General features: G+C 47.9%; 1 protein-coding gene across 1 annotated transcript; it reads right to left on the reverse strand.

Annotated features, from left to right (window-relative positions):
* Positions 1–7,974: 7,974 nt before the first annotated feature.
* On the reverse strand, positions 7,975–9,020 carry LOC133663798 (aerolysin-like protein). Its single transcript, XM_062068499.1, has 2 exons — positions 8,535–9,020; positions 7,975–8,445 (listed from the first exon to the last, which is right to left on the reverse strand). The coding sequence occupies exons 1-2, from the start codon at positions 9,015–9,017 to the stop codon at positions 7,975–7,977; spliced, it is 954 nt and encodes a 317-aa protein (XP_061924483.1). The 5' UTR covers positions 9,018–9,020.
* Positions 9,021–16,633: the final 7,613 nt, after the last annotated feature.

The following is a 16,633-nucleotide window of genomic DNA, read 5'->3' on the forward strand; positions in this document are numbered from 1 at the left end:
GCAAACAGGTACAGTAAATTCAAGTGGACCACCTCGACTTCCATGCAGAACAGGGGTGTCAAACTCAAGGCCTATGGGCCAGATTCGGCCGGGGGGGCTTCCCGCGAAGCCCCCGCCGGTTCCTCCCTCGGCAGTGTCGGATCAACCCGCGTCGCCACTGGGAACCGCGCGGATATTCCCCTTTTCTACGGCCCCTGAACGCACCCCTATACATTGTGTCACCAAATGAATTATCTATGGCCCCCGGGATGATATTTGATCAGTATTAGAACCGGCCCGCAGGCCACAGCCGCCTGCTGCTGTTTTGCACGCACCAATACTCCATCAGTGTTGGCGCTAGGAATTTTCAAAATAGGGTCCCAGGGATCCCATCAAGTCATAAAAATGGGGTCCCTTAGTATATTTTTGGGGTCCCATTTTTTTGTAACCGTTTTGAAAACAAATGATAAGTGTATGCATTATCCTGTTATATCTCACATTCTATATTGTGTTTTAGAAAAAGGTTGTCATAAATGTTACTTAATTTCTTTAAAACAAAAACAAAAAAAACAAAAAAAAAACATTTTTACGCATATGTACATTTATTCAGTTATAAACATTAATTGACTTTCTTCTTTCCTTCATGGATCTAAACTTTACCGCTGCTTTTCTATATTTTTATTGTAATATTTTCAGAATGTGTTTGTTGTATTTTTGGCTAAAGTATGACAAAATAAAACAATCTGAAGTTTTCTTTATTTTTGTGTTTTAATGCCATAATTCTATTAGTCCGGCCCGCGTGTGCACAGGTTTCCTGCATGCGGCCCCTGAACTAAAATGAGTTTGAGACCCCGGATGTAGAAAAAAAATCAGTCTCTGACAGATTTACGGAAATTGCTGTGGCAACCTGTTATTATTGCTCTATGTGATGTAGGGTTGTACGGTATACCGGTACTAATAAAGTATCGCGGTACTAATCAATTCAAATCGGTACTACACCACCTTTGAAAAATAGCGGTACCATTCCTTCGTCTGGATGCCGCTGGGCGAGGCGCATGATGTTGAGTGTGTCAAAACGCACACGCAAAGAGCATACAATCAATAACATCCTGGTGGGGAAGAATGGCAAAAAACTACAATTCTACTGGTTAATGTTATGGTTTATACACCTGCCGCCTCTCACTTTGCTGTGCGCTGCGCTGAGCGCACCTCGGTACACGCCCACGGGCGTTCCTCTCCTGCTGTGGCTGCCCCTCCGCAATCACTGTGCAATCAACACACCTGACGCTGATGAGAATCCTGCCTTCATAAGCCAGCGCGTCCTGCGTTCCAGTGCCAGAACGTAGCTACTTGTACTCGTACAGTAAGCCTCTCACGTCTCTTGCTTCTTTGCCCATGTGCTTCCTCGCTCTTTGTGTTTCCCCTCCGTCGTGCTCACTGTGTCTTGTCTTGTGTCGTCATCCAGCAACCCTTCGCCATCCCCTGGTTTCGAGCAGTGTGTCTCGTCTCCCTGGATCCTCTCTGGACTCTCTGCTGCCTTCCTGGATCTCGACCTCATGCCTGTCTTTGGATCACGACACCTCGCTCCAGACCCTGACCTCTCTGCCTGTCCCTGGACCTCTGAGGCTGCCTTGCCCTTTCTGGACTTCCGCACCGATCTCAACACGCACCTTCAAAACCACCTGGTAACACTCCACATAGTCACACCTTATACATTTGGTTTAAACACACACTTCACATATATTTGTATATTTCAATAAACACGCTGCAAGCTAACGACGTCCCTGCCTCCGTGCCGTCTCCTTCTCCCACTGTACTGTTACTCGAAATGACGAGGCCGTCAATTAGTTACAACTGGGTCACTTTATTTATAATTGCCACAGGGCACAACCGGACATCCACCATCCTATTAACACTCCTGTACATGCTAGCGCTACCTCTCCTAACTTGCCCACTCACTTACTCAAGGTCACTCAGCCCACATACTGCCGTTCTTAAAGGGGCACACACACATACGCTACTCTCACAACAGCTGCTTTAAAATACGCCTCGCCAAATGTGGCGATTAGTATTACCACCTTTGCTTCAAACTTAGGTAAACATTTAAATAATAAGCATTCAGATCTGCACAAGGAGTTATAAAGATTGACAGGTAATGATGTAGTTGCTACACCTTTCCAGCTGTTTGGCTCCCATGCAGACTGTAGTTGAGGAGCACAGGGCAGACATTCCTTCCAGGGCGGATGATTCCAGGATGTCGATACGTGTTAAGCTGCTTGCTTTATTATTAGTTTTGCAGGACTCAACTGGACCCGTTCATCACTCTACTGCACAGTGCACATGCTACCTCTCTCTCTCTCTTTACTTGACCACTCACTCACTGAGGTCACTCAGGCAACACATTGCCATTCTCGCAAACACACATACGCTACTCTCATAAGTTAACTATATCTCCCCTGCTGTGCACATGTAGATACGTAGACGCGCACACAGCTGCTTGGATTGATGCCAAATATTAGCGGAGTTAAGACCGCCCAATTAGCGTCAACTAATGCAAGGAAAATTATTAAATGTTGTAACAAATTCCTACAATTTGTGTTTTATCTTTAACAATGTGTGTTATACCTGCTACCTGGCTTATCTGTGTAAATGTATCCATAGTTTTGTTTTTAGTACTTAATTAATAATTAATAATTGTATTATTCTTAAAGCACAGACCAGGAGTGGCAACCATAAACCATGAATGATTTAATATAATGTCAGTAAAACTTTCGGGAACACTTTAGTATGGGGAACATATTCTAAGTAACAAAGACTTAATTTAGAGTTATTTGGACACTAGGGGAACATTTTCTAAGTAACAAAGACTTCATTTAGAGTTATTTGTTTAGGGTTAGAGGGTTAGGGTTAGGAATGGTGAATATGTTCCCATACTGAAGTGATACCAAACTTTCTGTTCTATTCTAACCTAATCCTTGATTATGACAAACTATATGTAATATAGAAAATTGTAAATTGTTCTTTGAGTGCAACAAGAATAGTCCAATGTGTTTAATGCCCTTTAATTTATATTTTAACCCTCTAAAAGTGTTCTTTGACTGTGAGTGTTTAATGTATTGTAAGGTTTTATTTTCAAATAAAGCCAATATCGAGATTTTTCGTAGTTCCCTTCATTTGGAAAAGTATCGAAAGGTATCAAAAAATATCGATACACATTTTGGTACCGTACCGGTACTAAATTATTAGTATCGGGACAACCCTTTTTTTTTTTTTTTGGCCTGTCCAGTTATTCAGGCAAATCATAGAGTTGATCTAGATGCCCATATCGGCTGTTCAGATTTACTTTACAAAAGAGAAGTGTAGGATACTTCTCTTGTTGCCTTACTTGTATTTGACTTCATTAAATGTATTTATATTATCATGGAGGGGATAGAAAGAGAAAAAAAGGAAGACAGACGGGGAAATTGTGGGGACAAGAGGGGGATTAGACATAGAGACAAAAACAACAACAGCAAACAACAATAACAACAACAACAACAATAGAGCAACATCAGCTAATACGAGATGTTCAAATATGATGATAAAAGTGATAGCAAAGAAGCAGTTAGCGAAATAAATAATAATACAGAAATGACAATGAACAATATTACACTACAGTTGGAACAATACAAATACCAATAGAAATAGCGCTATTGATAATGATCAATACCAATAATTACCTATATTATCAACAATACAGTTGTTCAAATGCAACAATACATATACGTAATGATAACTAGAGATACAAAAGAATGCAGACAAATGGAGGGGAAGAAAGAGAAGCAACCTATATTAACCTTGGAGATTGTTATAGTAACAATAGGTTAAGCTTTGTCAGGGTGCCATGTGTTACCCATTTTCCCCTATAGTAACAACGTTAATATATGTTTGATGAAACGTGATTATATGCATGAGTGTGTGTAATACATACACACACTCATGCATATAATCACGTACTTGTATATGTACAGAATGTGTATATGTATGTTTGTACAGTGAATGTATATGTACAGTATGTGTGTATGTATGTTTGTACCGTGAATGTATATGTACAGTATGTGTATATGTATGTTTGTACAGTGAATGTGCGTGTGGATGTACGGACTTTGAGTATGTACATTTGTAGGTATGTACTGTATTTGTGTATGTATTACAGATGCGCGGTTTGCGGACACAACCGCGGACTCCGCGGATAATCCGCGGGTCGGGTGGATGCATGACGAAAAAAATAGATTTGAAATAGATTCGGGTGGGTGGCGGTTGAACCAATTCGGAAATATATATACATAGTTAAATGTTGTTACCCACATACGAAAAACGAGCAGCACTCTTTGAAACAGGCAATTATTCATCAGGCACTGCTGCAGCTGTCACACCAAATTTCTCCCCCCCTACAAAAACCTTCCCCCCTCCCCCATTTACTTCCGGGGCTGAGTCCAATAAAGTCACAAAGTCGCCGGGGGTCCTTAACCGGCACGCGACTGTTCTGTTTCGCGCCTGTACAAAAAAAAAAACAATAATCGATTTCTTCAGATTCCAGCAGCTGTCAAAGACGAAGCATCCTTCCAGCGACGGGCAGTCAAAGCCGAAGTGCTATCGATCGCTGTCAATGACGTAAGAGGAAACATGACCACGGAAGTAAATGGGGGGCGGGGGAGGTTTTTGTAGGGGGAATAAATTTGGCGTGACACAGCACACCACAACACACCACAACAGCAGAAGAAGAAAAAACGTGGTACGCGACAAACTAAAAAAGGGAATACTAAAGACCAGGGAAAAAAAAAAACAATAATAGTCAACACTTTCTTAATGGAAATGACAATAATATTATAGTAATGATAAATAATATTATCACGCATTAATATCTCTTAGCCTCTAATGCGTGGCCAAGAGATATTAATGCCACGCAAGAGATATTAATGCCTTGCATCGTCTATATTAGATATTTAACAACGGGTGGGTGGCGGGTGGTGGGCGGTTGTGGTTTTGATAAAATGTTAGTTCGGGTGGATGGCGGGTGGATGACGACTTTTGTGATGCGGTTGCGGATGAAATAATTGCCTATCCGTGCATCTCTAGTATGTATGTGGGAGCGTAGGTACCTATGTATGTATGTATGTATGTGAGTATATGTGTATTTGTATGTACAATATATCAATATATTTTACTCCCAGTGTGTGTGGGAGCCAGAGTACGGCCCCAGCCACCCACAGAGACCAACCCACAAACAGCAGGTGTGGCGCCCAGGGAACCAGGGACCACCGGCCCCACGCAGCCAGGCAGGCCAGCGACAGGAACCCCAGAGCCAGGCCCACCGTGCTGCTCGTAAGAGCCAGCAGCAGGTCGCAGACGGACGCACCCGGCAGAGAACAAGGCACGAGAGAAGCAGGGGACAGCCAGCCCTCAAGCCAGCGGAAGACCATACCCCACACGGGCAGAAAGGCGGGACGTCCTGCCCGGGGTGCCCAGAGACTCCCCACAACCGGACGGGAAGACCGAACCCGCCCCACCAGCAACCGGGCCCCCACGAGCCCACCCCCCACTCCGGAGAGCACGGCGCGGCCCGCCACAGGCCACCCCACCCAAGTCGGCCGCCGCAGTTAGTTACGAAGGACAACCAATCAGATGCGTTTTCTTTTGAGACAAGGAAGTTGAATTTCTCATGGCGAAAACAACAATGTATGAATTGAATATGTTCCACATCATAATGTGTGTACACCTGGGAGAAAGTGAGGGGACACTTTTTTTTTCAACACTATATAATGCCATCAGCAGGCGAGTCATCATGGCATCTATACAACTGTGAGTTAAAGCTATGTGTATTTGCTGCTTCCGGTTCTCCTGCGTTCCTAAATATAATCGATAAAGGCATGCATCGTAACTCCGTTTCGCAACACATACATACCGGCTTTGCCAGAGACGTAGCATAACAATAGAAAAAGTGCCCGAAAGATATTTATTGGCATTGACCATTGTATGACTCATACATCATTCCTGACCATATCATCATGCTACTTTTGTGTTATACAAATGCTTTGCAGGTGGTCTAAATAAAGGTGCTTTCAAATAAACCTTAACGAGGCCTTATCTTTTATACTTCATATTTTAGTTGACTAAATTTACTGTAATTTTAGCTGACTAAAATGTTGTGTAATTTTAATGACTAAAACTGGCCTAAATTAAATACGTTTAGACGACCAAAATTAGACTAAAACTCTTAATACATTTTTGTCAAAAGACAATAACTAAAACTAAATAGAAAACTGCTGTCAAAATATACACTGGTGTAACCGCAAAAGCAACAGAAAACCCCTCATAACGCTACTTGGGTTTTCGTGTTTCACGGTTGCCTTTTCAGACCACTAAAATAGGGCTCTAAAAGTTACTTATTACTTAAAGTTTAAGTTTGTGATTAACTGGGCATAATATTTCTAGAGCCCATAAAAGTCTGCAGGCCCTACATCATTTTCTACTCGGGCTCTAGGACTCTCGGATACCCTACTGGCAAAAGTTGGAGATGCCACCTCAGCGGAAGCATTGAAGTCCTACCTTAAAACTCTTTTATATACTTTAGCTTTTGGATAGATCCCTTTTTTAGACCAGTTGACCTGCCACTTTTCTTTTCTGCTTTCCTTCTCCTGCATGACGAGGTGGCCACAGATTATCTTTGGAGTGGTACCAGACTGGAAGAAGTGCCAGCTGTTCGAAGTTGTGACCCAGGGTGGACCACTCGGTGACGTCTCTACGTTGTTGATTTGTCTACATGAAAAAACACATGACCCTCTGTGGGGAGGCGTGGCCGGCAGACCGACAGCGAGGCGGGGGACGCCGGGGCCGACTGCGAGATGACGGCGAGGAGGCGTGGCCGGCGGACCAGCAGCGAGGCGGGGCGCACCGGGATCGGCACCGAAATAAATGTCAGGTGATAGGATCGCCCAGCTGGGCACGATTCTATAATCACCTGGCAGTGCGTAAAAGGGCGGCAGCAGAGGAGGACGGGGCAGAAGGAATTTGAGAGCCAGCAGTGCATGAAGAGCGAAAGCGACAGAGAGCAAGACACAGACGACGACAACGTGGGTGGATGAAAAGCGACCGAAGAGCGAGCAGCGGAGGATGAGCTAAAAAGCGACCCGACGAGAGACTGAAGTTTATTTGAAAAAATAAAAGAAGTCACAACGCTGCTCGCAGTCATGTATGTGTTTGGTGGTCCATGGAACCCGGACGACAGTGAGAGACTGTCACACCCTCATACTATCATGAATGTAATAATTTAATATCTGTGGTCCCTTCTCAAGGTTTTTTCTTTTTCCCATCCTGTGCTTTTGAAGTTATTCCTTTCCCAGATGTGGGTATGGACCAGGGGATGTTGTTGAGGTTTGTGAAGCCCTTTGGGGCACTTGTGATTAAAGGCTACACAATAAACTTTGATTGATTGATTGATTGATTGATTGATTGATTGATTGATTGATTGATTGATTGATTGATTGATTGATTGATTGATTGATTGATTGATTGATTGATTGATTGATTAAATGATATGGTGAAAACAAAGCAACAAATGTGTGGGAACATCTATGACTGTGTTGGGAAGAGCTTCCCAAACATTATTTGATTTCCATTACACTAAGTGTGTTCAGCTGTTATGTCTGCAAAAGGTTGCTAGTTTGATCAGTCAAAAATGATGATACAAATCGTTTGACTAGAGGATTCCAGGAATACATTTGAAAATTGAAATGATGATTTACTAAACAGACACATTAAAAAATGGGACCAGCTTGACAGACCTATTTTAATAGTTTGTTTTACAAGGTCTAAGGATGGACATGGAAGCACAACCAGGTTTATGATGATAATTGTTTGATCTGTGACGGTCATTCACTTAGCAAGTTAACATGACTAGCAATCAAATCAATGCAATCAATATGAAAACTGTGCACAGTGAGATGTTTATGGATCTCATTTAGCATTCGTAACTATATCAGACTCAGTGGTACTTACATCCACTGCTGTGTAAGCCACACCAGTGTAGTTGCCAGTGCACGGGAAGACCAGCATGTGGCCATTCATGCATGTGATCCAGACTGAGGCAGAGTACTCCAGGTCGATGACTGCTCGTCCCACCGACAACTCAACGTTCAACGTCTTTCCTGCCGGGACTTTCACACTAACCTCATCTGATTCCTTAATGGTCTCCACATGGCTCATTGAGTTGGAGTGCTCCGCTCCCACGGTCAAGCTAAACCCACTAGACACCTCCACCAGCTTAGGGATCCCTGCTGAAACGGTCACGCTGATGGTGGACTCAATCTTGTTGGTGGTGCTCCAGGTGGTTTTCTTGGTCACAGATCTGTTGTATGTACATTTCTGCTCTTGAGCCTCACTAGTGTTGTTGCGATATGCCACCGATTTGATGTATTCTTTCGACACCTGGATCAAACAAACACAGAAAAACACAAAAAGATGCATATTGTGTAGTTATATAGTGACTGAGATAAGCCACACGTAGCACCACTCACCTGGGGTTTGTACATGGCCAGGCCAGGATAGGTCAAGTTGGTCAGCACAGACGACTTGATGGGACTGATGAAGTGGAATCCCATACAGTCGATGTCATGGCCGTGTCTCCCTACCAAGCCCAGGCAGACGCCAGACCCCACGTCAATAGAATACTCGGTCTTCATGGGCCAGCCATTCATGTGCTCAAAGAATTCGCGTCCAGAACTGGTCCATAGTCTGATGCCACCGAGGCGTGACCCGGCACCGTTGCCCCACAGGGACAGCTTGGTGATGCGCTCGCCAGGGCTGAAGGTAAACTCATTGAAAGTGTGTGCTCTCCCAAAAGTCGCCATGCGCCCGTCGGTCAGTTCGGCCCGCACGGCGTGGATCTGCCAGCCGCCCACTGCCACTCCAATCTTCTTGAGGGTGGCACCATTGTTAAAGCCATCGAAAGTAAATGGATCTCCTCCATTTCCACCAATGAGATGAAGCTTAGTCGACATGTTTGATAGCCTGAAACAGAAATGTTCTTAAACATATTCCGATTTACTGGACTTCCTGATGATTTGTATGGAGGTTATTTTGTGTCTTTATTACAAAAGCTTGTTTTATGTAACTGAATTTTTTGCCTTTGAATTTTGTGAACTGATTTTTTTTTTTTTTTTGCTAACGTGGATATTGCACCCCCCAATTCGTCACGTTTCATGTGTCAGGTAAACCGTGATGAATGGGTCCATATGATTGATTGCCATATGCTCCATATGCATTGGCATGCATTGGTTATATGATCTATTGCAGGTGTGCCCCAAAATGTTTGCCTCCTAGGGCCAAAGTGAAAATGTGCATGGGTCCAAAGGTCCATGGGCCAAACAGCAGGATTTTTATCATGCAACAGCAACACAAGTGAGGAATTTAGTCTCATACCCCCATCCATTCATCCATCCATTTGGCCATCCATCCACCGCTTGAGGTAGCAGTAGTGGGGCAGTATAAGTACATGGGAGTCCATTTGAACAGCAGACTGGACTGGAAGGACAACTGCAAAGCTGTTTACAAGAAGGGCATGAGCAGACTCTTTTTCCTGAGGAAGCTTAGGTCCCTTAATGTGTGCAGCAAGCTGTTGGAGATATTTTATCAGTCCGTTGTGGCCAGTGCCCTGTACTTTGCAGTGGTTTGCTGGGGGAGCAGCACCAGCAAAAGGGACTCAAACCGGATTAATAAACTGATCCGGAAAGCCGGCCAAACTATTAGCACGCAGTTGGAGGCGTTTGTGTCTGTGAGGGACAGGAGGACACTGGACAAACTGCTGGCCATCATGGACAATCCTGTCCACCCACTCCACCTGACAATTGAGGGACAGCGGAGTTCATACTCCAACAGGCTCCTTCAGCTTCCTTCCCGCACTGTGCGATTCAAGAACTCCTTCATTCCGCACTCCATCCAGCTGTATAATCACTCGCCATACAGCAATAGATGATATCTGCCTGACAGCTACTTATCTTTGTTTTTAATGTCTATGTACCAGTCTTCTGGTCGTTGGGTTCTTTTTTGGACCAATATCACCACGCAACACCCTTCGACTGTGGATTCACAATTGTCTTTTATTTTTGTTTTATTTTTCTCAGTCTCTGATGCTTTTTAGCAGTCTCTATCTCGGTCCTCTTTCTGTGCTTTTCAGCACCATGAGTGTCGCACGTCCATTCCCAGTCAGACACTCCATCATGCTCTCCGATGCTGCTAATAAAGAGACAGGTGATTAGATAACTCGTTCCAGCTGAGATATCTCCTCACCTGTCAGTTGCTTCACAGCTGGCTCCTGCACACGCCCTGCCCACAGGGAACGCGTGGACCACACCCCTTCCACATGCCTCCACCGCCAGATTCAGGCCGGGCAGCCGTCCGGCCGTACCCACTCCCCTCACCCCCGTAGAGGGGCGAGAGAGGAAGTCGGCTACGGCCATCTGCGTCCCCGGCCGGTGCACCACCCGGAAGTTGTAGGGTTGCAACGCAAGGTACCACCGGGTGATCCGTGCGTTGGCATCCTTCATGCGGTGGAGCCATTGGAGCGGTTTGTGGTCCGAGCAGAGACTGAAGGTGTGCCCCAACAGGTAGTACCGGAGGGCTCCGACCGCCCACGGGATGGCGAGGCACTCCCTCTCCACCGGCCTCCCGGTCTGAAAGCTTTCGGCTGATGTACAAGATGGGGCGGTCGACGTCCTCCACCCGCTGGGACAGTACCGGCTCCTCGTAGAGTGCTGATTTTACCTGTTCGAACACCCGCTGGCACTGCTCCGTCCACTGGACCAGCTCTGGCGCACCCTTTCGGATGAGGTCAGTCAGTGGGCTGGTCAGGTCCGCAAACCGGGGAATAAACCGCCGGTAATACCCTGCCATACCCAAAAAGTGCCTCACCTCTTTTTTCGTCTTGGGGGGTGGACAGGCTGCGATCGCCGCCGTCTTGTCTACCTGCGGCCGCACCTGCCCCCCCCCCCAAGTGGTACCCTAGATACTGTACCTCCCTCCGGCCAACCGCGTACTTCGCCGGGTTGGCGGTGAGCCCCGCCCACCTCAGGGACTCGAGCACCACCCCCACCCGCAGCATGTGATCTTCCCAGCTGCTACTCTGGATGATAACATCATCCAGGTAAGCCGCTGCGTATGACACGTGAGGGCGCAGCACCCGGTCCATGAGGCGCTGGAACGTGGCGGGTGCACCGAACAAACCAAACGGAAGTGTCATGAACTGGTATAAACCTTCCAGAGTGGAAAAGGCGGTTTATCCCCCGGGACTCTGGTGATAAGGGAATCTGCCAGTAGCCCTTGGTTAAATCCAGTGTCGTGAAAAAACAAGCAGTGCCTAGCTGATCCAGGAGCTCGTAGACCCGAGGCATTGGGTACGCGTCGAAACGTGATATTTCATTCACCTTGCGGTAATGCACACAGAAGCGCACAGACCCATCCGTCTTCCCCACCAGAACGATTGGGCTGCACCACGCACTGTGGGATTTTTCTATTACCCCCAATTCCAACATGGATTTTAATTCTTCCCGAACTACTTTGCGCTTGTGTTCGGGGAGTCTGTATGGCCGAGATCGCACCGTAACACCCGGGCTGGTCTCAATATGATGGTGAATGAGGTTCGTGCGGCCGGGCCGAGAGGAGAACACATCAGAAAAGCGCCTTTGCAGCTTAGCAACATCCGCTTTCTGCGCTAACATGAGCTGGTCGTCACAGGGCAGGGGAGGGGAAGGGGAAGAGCGCGGGACCTCTGGCCCCAACTCCTCCTCCTCCCTCACTACCGTCACCATGGAAACAGGCTCCGCCTCGATCCATGCCTTCAGTAGGTTTAGATGGTAAATTTGTGTGCCTCCATCCCGGTCTGAGCGCCGAACCTCGTAGTCCACATCACCCACTTGCCGTGTGACCTCAAAAGGACTTTGCCAGCGCGCAAGTAATTTGGAGCTGGAGGTTGGGAGTAATACAAGCACTTTTTCTCCCGGTGAAAATATTCTAAGCTGGGTTCCCCTTGTTATACGTGCGCTGCTGCCGTTATACGTGCGCTGCTGCCGTTGCTGGGTGCGGAGCAAATTCTCGCGTGACAAGTGCCCCACCCTGTGGAGTTTGCTCGCATGTCCATAACGTACTGAATTTCATTTTTACTGGAGCTTGAACCCTCCTCCCAGCTTTCCTTAGTTAGGTCCAGCACTCCGCGCGGCCTTCTGCCGTACAATAGCTTGAAAGGCGCAAAACCTGCGGAGGCCTGAGGTACCTCCCGCATCGCAAACATTAGGGGATCCAGCCATTTATCCCAATTTGGTTTGTCCTCGTGCGTGATCTTACGGATCATGGTTTTCAGCGTTTTATTTAACCGCTCCACCAGCCCATCTGTTTGTGGGTGGTACACATTGGTGCAGATCGCTTTAATTCCCAGTAACCCTTATAGTTCCTTTAACGTGCGTGACATAAAGGACGGGCCTTAGTCCGTCAGAATCTCTTTCGGGATTCCGACTCGGGAGATGACCTGAAACAGAGCTTGCGCAACACTCTTGGCAGAGACGGAGCGCAGGGGCGCTGCTTCAGGATAGCGCGTTGCGTAATCCACCAGAACTAACACATAGCGATATCCCCGTGTGCTCGGGTGAAATGGTCCGATGAGGTCCATCCCAATTCTCTCGAATGGGACCTCAATGAGCGGTAATGGGCGCAAGGGCACCTTCGGGATGGCCGCCGCATTCACCAGCTGGCAATCCAGGCAGGCAGCACACCACCGGCGCACGTCTGCCCGGATAGAATAGAATAGAATCGGACCATGACCCGATTGAGTGTTTTATCGTACCCCATGTGGCCAGACATGGGATAACAATGCGCCGCCTGGAAGATCATTTCCCGGCGGTGTTTTGGCACCAACAACTGGGTGGATTCCTCTCCTGTTTGAGTATCACGGCTCACTCTGTATAACCTATCTCTAATATTTGAAAAATGGGGGAATACTCGCGCTTTCCCCGGGCGCACCAGCTGACCGTCGATGTAATCCACCTGGTCCCAGGCCGAGCGCAAAGTTTCATCACAGGACTGCTCAAGAGGAAAATCCTCCGTCGGGGGCCAACGGGGGTCCAGGGGGGGGCTTCCCGCGAAGCCCCCGCCGGTTCCCGCTCGGCAGTGCCGGATGAACCCGCGTCGCCACTGAGAACTGTGCGGATTTTCCCCTGTCCTACTGTCCATGAACGCACCCCCACACATTGTGTCACAAGCTGGTGAAACCCCGGCCAATTTGTCCCTAAAATTATGGGGTCCGTCAGGTGCATGCTTACGGCAACCTTAACCCTATGCTTTTGTCCCTTATACCAAATCTCTGCTGGCACAATAGGATACGCGTGCACATCCCCATGTATACGCCTAATTCGCCCCTGTGTCGCATGCCTCAACGCCCCGGGCCGAACCAGGTTCTGGTGGATCATGGACTGTTTGCAGTCTGAATCTACAATGGCCCGGTATGTACTCCCTTGTACCCTTACCAGGACGCAATACGTCTACGGATCGGGGGAGGGTGCTGGAGGGCCGGCATTCCACGTCACCTGTCCCACCTCCATCATGGAGCACTCTCGTCTCACATGACCGGGCTGCCCGCACCTCCAGCATGCCTGCCCTGGTGTTCGAGGTGCCGTCTGCGGGGGAAGCCCCCTCTCAGCAGCGTCGGTACCCTGGAAATAAGGAGCAGAGGAGAGATTATATTCCCCGGACACCCCCCCCCCCCCCCCCCCCCTTTGATGAGACTGGTGGGTGTGGTGTCTTGGGCCGTGGGGGCATGTGCGAGGCGGTTACCTGCTCGTGGGTCGAGGCCTCCACCGCCGGGCGGGGCTGTGACTCTGGGGTCGCTGTCTCCTCGGCGTGGACGAGTCGTCCACGTGGGGCCTCTGCCCAGGTCACCGCCGACGTCAGGTCCCGCGGCCGGTGGTACCGGACCCACGCCGAGGTCCGTGCTGGTATGGACTCGAGAAACTGCTCCAGCAGAATCATCTCAAACATGGGGGAATCCTGTTCTCGAGGTTTCAGCAACCGTGCCGCCGCGTCTCGGATCTGGTGGCTGAAGGCGAACGGGCGGTCCTTGGGCCCCAGCCGCATGGCTTGGAATTGGCGTCGGTGGTCCTCTACAGAGCTGCCGACCCGGTCCAGTATGGCTCGCCGGAGATCCGCAAATTGGACTCTGGAGGCCGCCGGCAGGCTCAGCGTGTGCCTCCCCCGCCAGGAGCGGCAGCAGCCTCACACCCCACTCTTCTTCAGTCCAGTCGCATGCCGCCGCCGTGGCCTCAAAAATGTCCATGTACGCCTGGGGGTCTTCTGTTTCCGACATGCGCTGCATGGAGGTGTGCGCTTTCATTGTCGCTGCCCCTCCCGCCCTACTCATCAGCGCCTGCAGGATGTCCAGCTGCTGCCGACTCACCCCCGACACCTCCGCCAGCACTCGCCCAAGTGCCTCCAGGGGAGTTGGAGCCGACATTTTTCTTTCTTCCTTTTGTTTTTTCTTTCCTTTGGTCCAAACCTGGTTGGGCGCCAATTGTACCAGTCTTATGGTCGTTGGGTTCTTTCTTGGACCAATATCACCACGCGACACCCTTCGGCTGTGGATTTACAATTGTCTTTTACTTTTGTTTTCTTTTTCTCAGTCTCTGATGCTTTTTAGCAGTCTCTATCTCGGTCCTCTTTCTGTGCTTTTCAGCACCATGTGTGTCGCGCGTCCACTCCCCGTCAGACACCCCCTCATGCTCTACGACGCGTGGCGAAGTTGGTAGAGTGGCCGTGCCAGCAATCGGAGGGTTGCTGTTTACTGGGGTTCAATCCCCACCTTCTACCATCCTAATCAGGTCCGTTGTGTCCTTGGGCAAGACACTTCACCCTTGCTCCTGATGGGTGCTGGTTAGCGCCTTGCATGGCAGCTCCCGCCATCAGTGTGTGAATGTGTGTGTGAATGGGTGAATGTGGAAATACTGTCAAAGCGCTTTGAGTACCTTGAAGGTAGAAAAGCGCTATACAAGTATAACCCATTTATCATTTATTTATTCCAGCTGAGATATCTCATCTGTCAGTTGCTTCACAGCCGGCTCCTGCACACGCCCTGCCCACAGGGAACACGTGGACCACGCCCCTTCCACAGACTATTTTCTATTTTCTGCCGGATCTACTCTCTATTTTATGCTGCTGCTGTCACATATACTGTAATATTGTACATGGTAATTGTTATATATTGTATATATGGTATAGACATAATATAATATATCTGTATATATAGTATACTGTACACATATTATGTATATATTCGTATATATTGTATATATGTTATATATTATATCGCTATATTTAGTCTATTTATACCTGCATTGTCCTTTCCATCCTTACACTTTCCATCATTGTAACTGAGCTACTGTGTGGAACAATTTCCCTTGTGGATCATTAAAGTTTGTCTAAGTCTAAGTCTAAGTCTTGAGCATTACGGGGTCGCTGGGGGTGCTGGAGCCTAACCCAACTGCACACAGGCGGAAGGCGGGGTACACCCTGGACAAATCGCCACCTCATCGCAGGGCCAGCACAGATAGACAGACGACATTCACACTCACATTCACACACTAGGGACCATTTAGTGTTGCCAATCAACCTATCCCCAGCTGCATGTCTTTGGAGGTGGGAGGAAGCCGGAATACCTGTAGGGAACCCACGGAGTCACTGGGAGAACATGCAAAGTCCACACAGAAAGATCCTGAGCCCAGTATCGAACCCAGGACATTTGTATTGTGAGGCACACATACTAACCCCTGTACCACCGTGCTGCCCATACAGCCATATATAAAGTAATTATAAGGTAGCAAAGATTGTCAGGTTCAGTAGATGGCAACTAGTTAGCCTGCAAAAAAATATATACAGATTTTATGGTAAAAAAAAACAAAAACTGACTGCTCAGTCTTTAGAATTTTACCATACATTTTATTGTTTTTTATACCAAATTATTATAAATTGGAAAACTGTACCACTGTTGATTTTATGTTAAAATTCTACTGACTGAGCATTGAGGTTTTTTTTACTGTGAAAATATTGCCCCAAGTGGAGGAGTCCAAGTACCTCGGACACTGTATCGATATGTTGTGGTAAAAAAGGAGCTGAGCCGGAAGGCAAAGCTCTCAATTTACCGGTCAATCTACGTTCCTATCTTCACCTACGACCATGAGCTTTGGGTTATGACCGAAAGGACAAAATCACAGGTACAAGTGGCCAAAATGAGTGTTCTCCGTTGGGCGGCAGGGCTCTCCCTTAGAGATAGGGTGAGAAGCTCTGTCATCTGAGAGGAGCTCAAAGTAAAGCCATTGCTCCTCCACATCGAGACGAGCCAGATTAGGTTGTTTCGGCATCTAATCAGGATGCCACCCGGAAGCATACCTGAGGAGGTGTTGAGGGCACGTCCGACCCAGGACACGTTGGGAAGACTATGTCTCCCGGCTGGCCTGGGAACGCCCCGGGCGGAGCTGGACGAAGTGTCTGGGGAGAGGGAATTCTGGGCTTGCCTGCTTAGACTGCTGCTGCCGCGACCCGACCTTGGATAAGCAAAATTAAATTGATGCATGGCCATTTT

Source organism: Entelurus aequoreus, linkage group LG13, assembly GCF_033978785.1.
Source record: "Entelurus aequoreus isolate RoL-2023_Sb linkage group LG13, RoL_Eaeq_v1.1, whole genome shotgun sequence".
NCBI lineage: Eukaryota > Metazoa > Chordata > Actinopteri > Syngnathiformes > Syngnathidae > Entelurus > Entelurus aequoreus.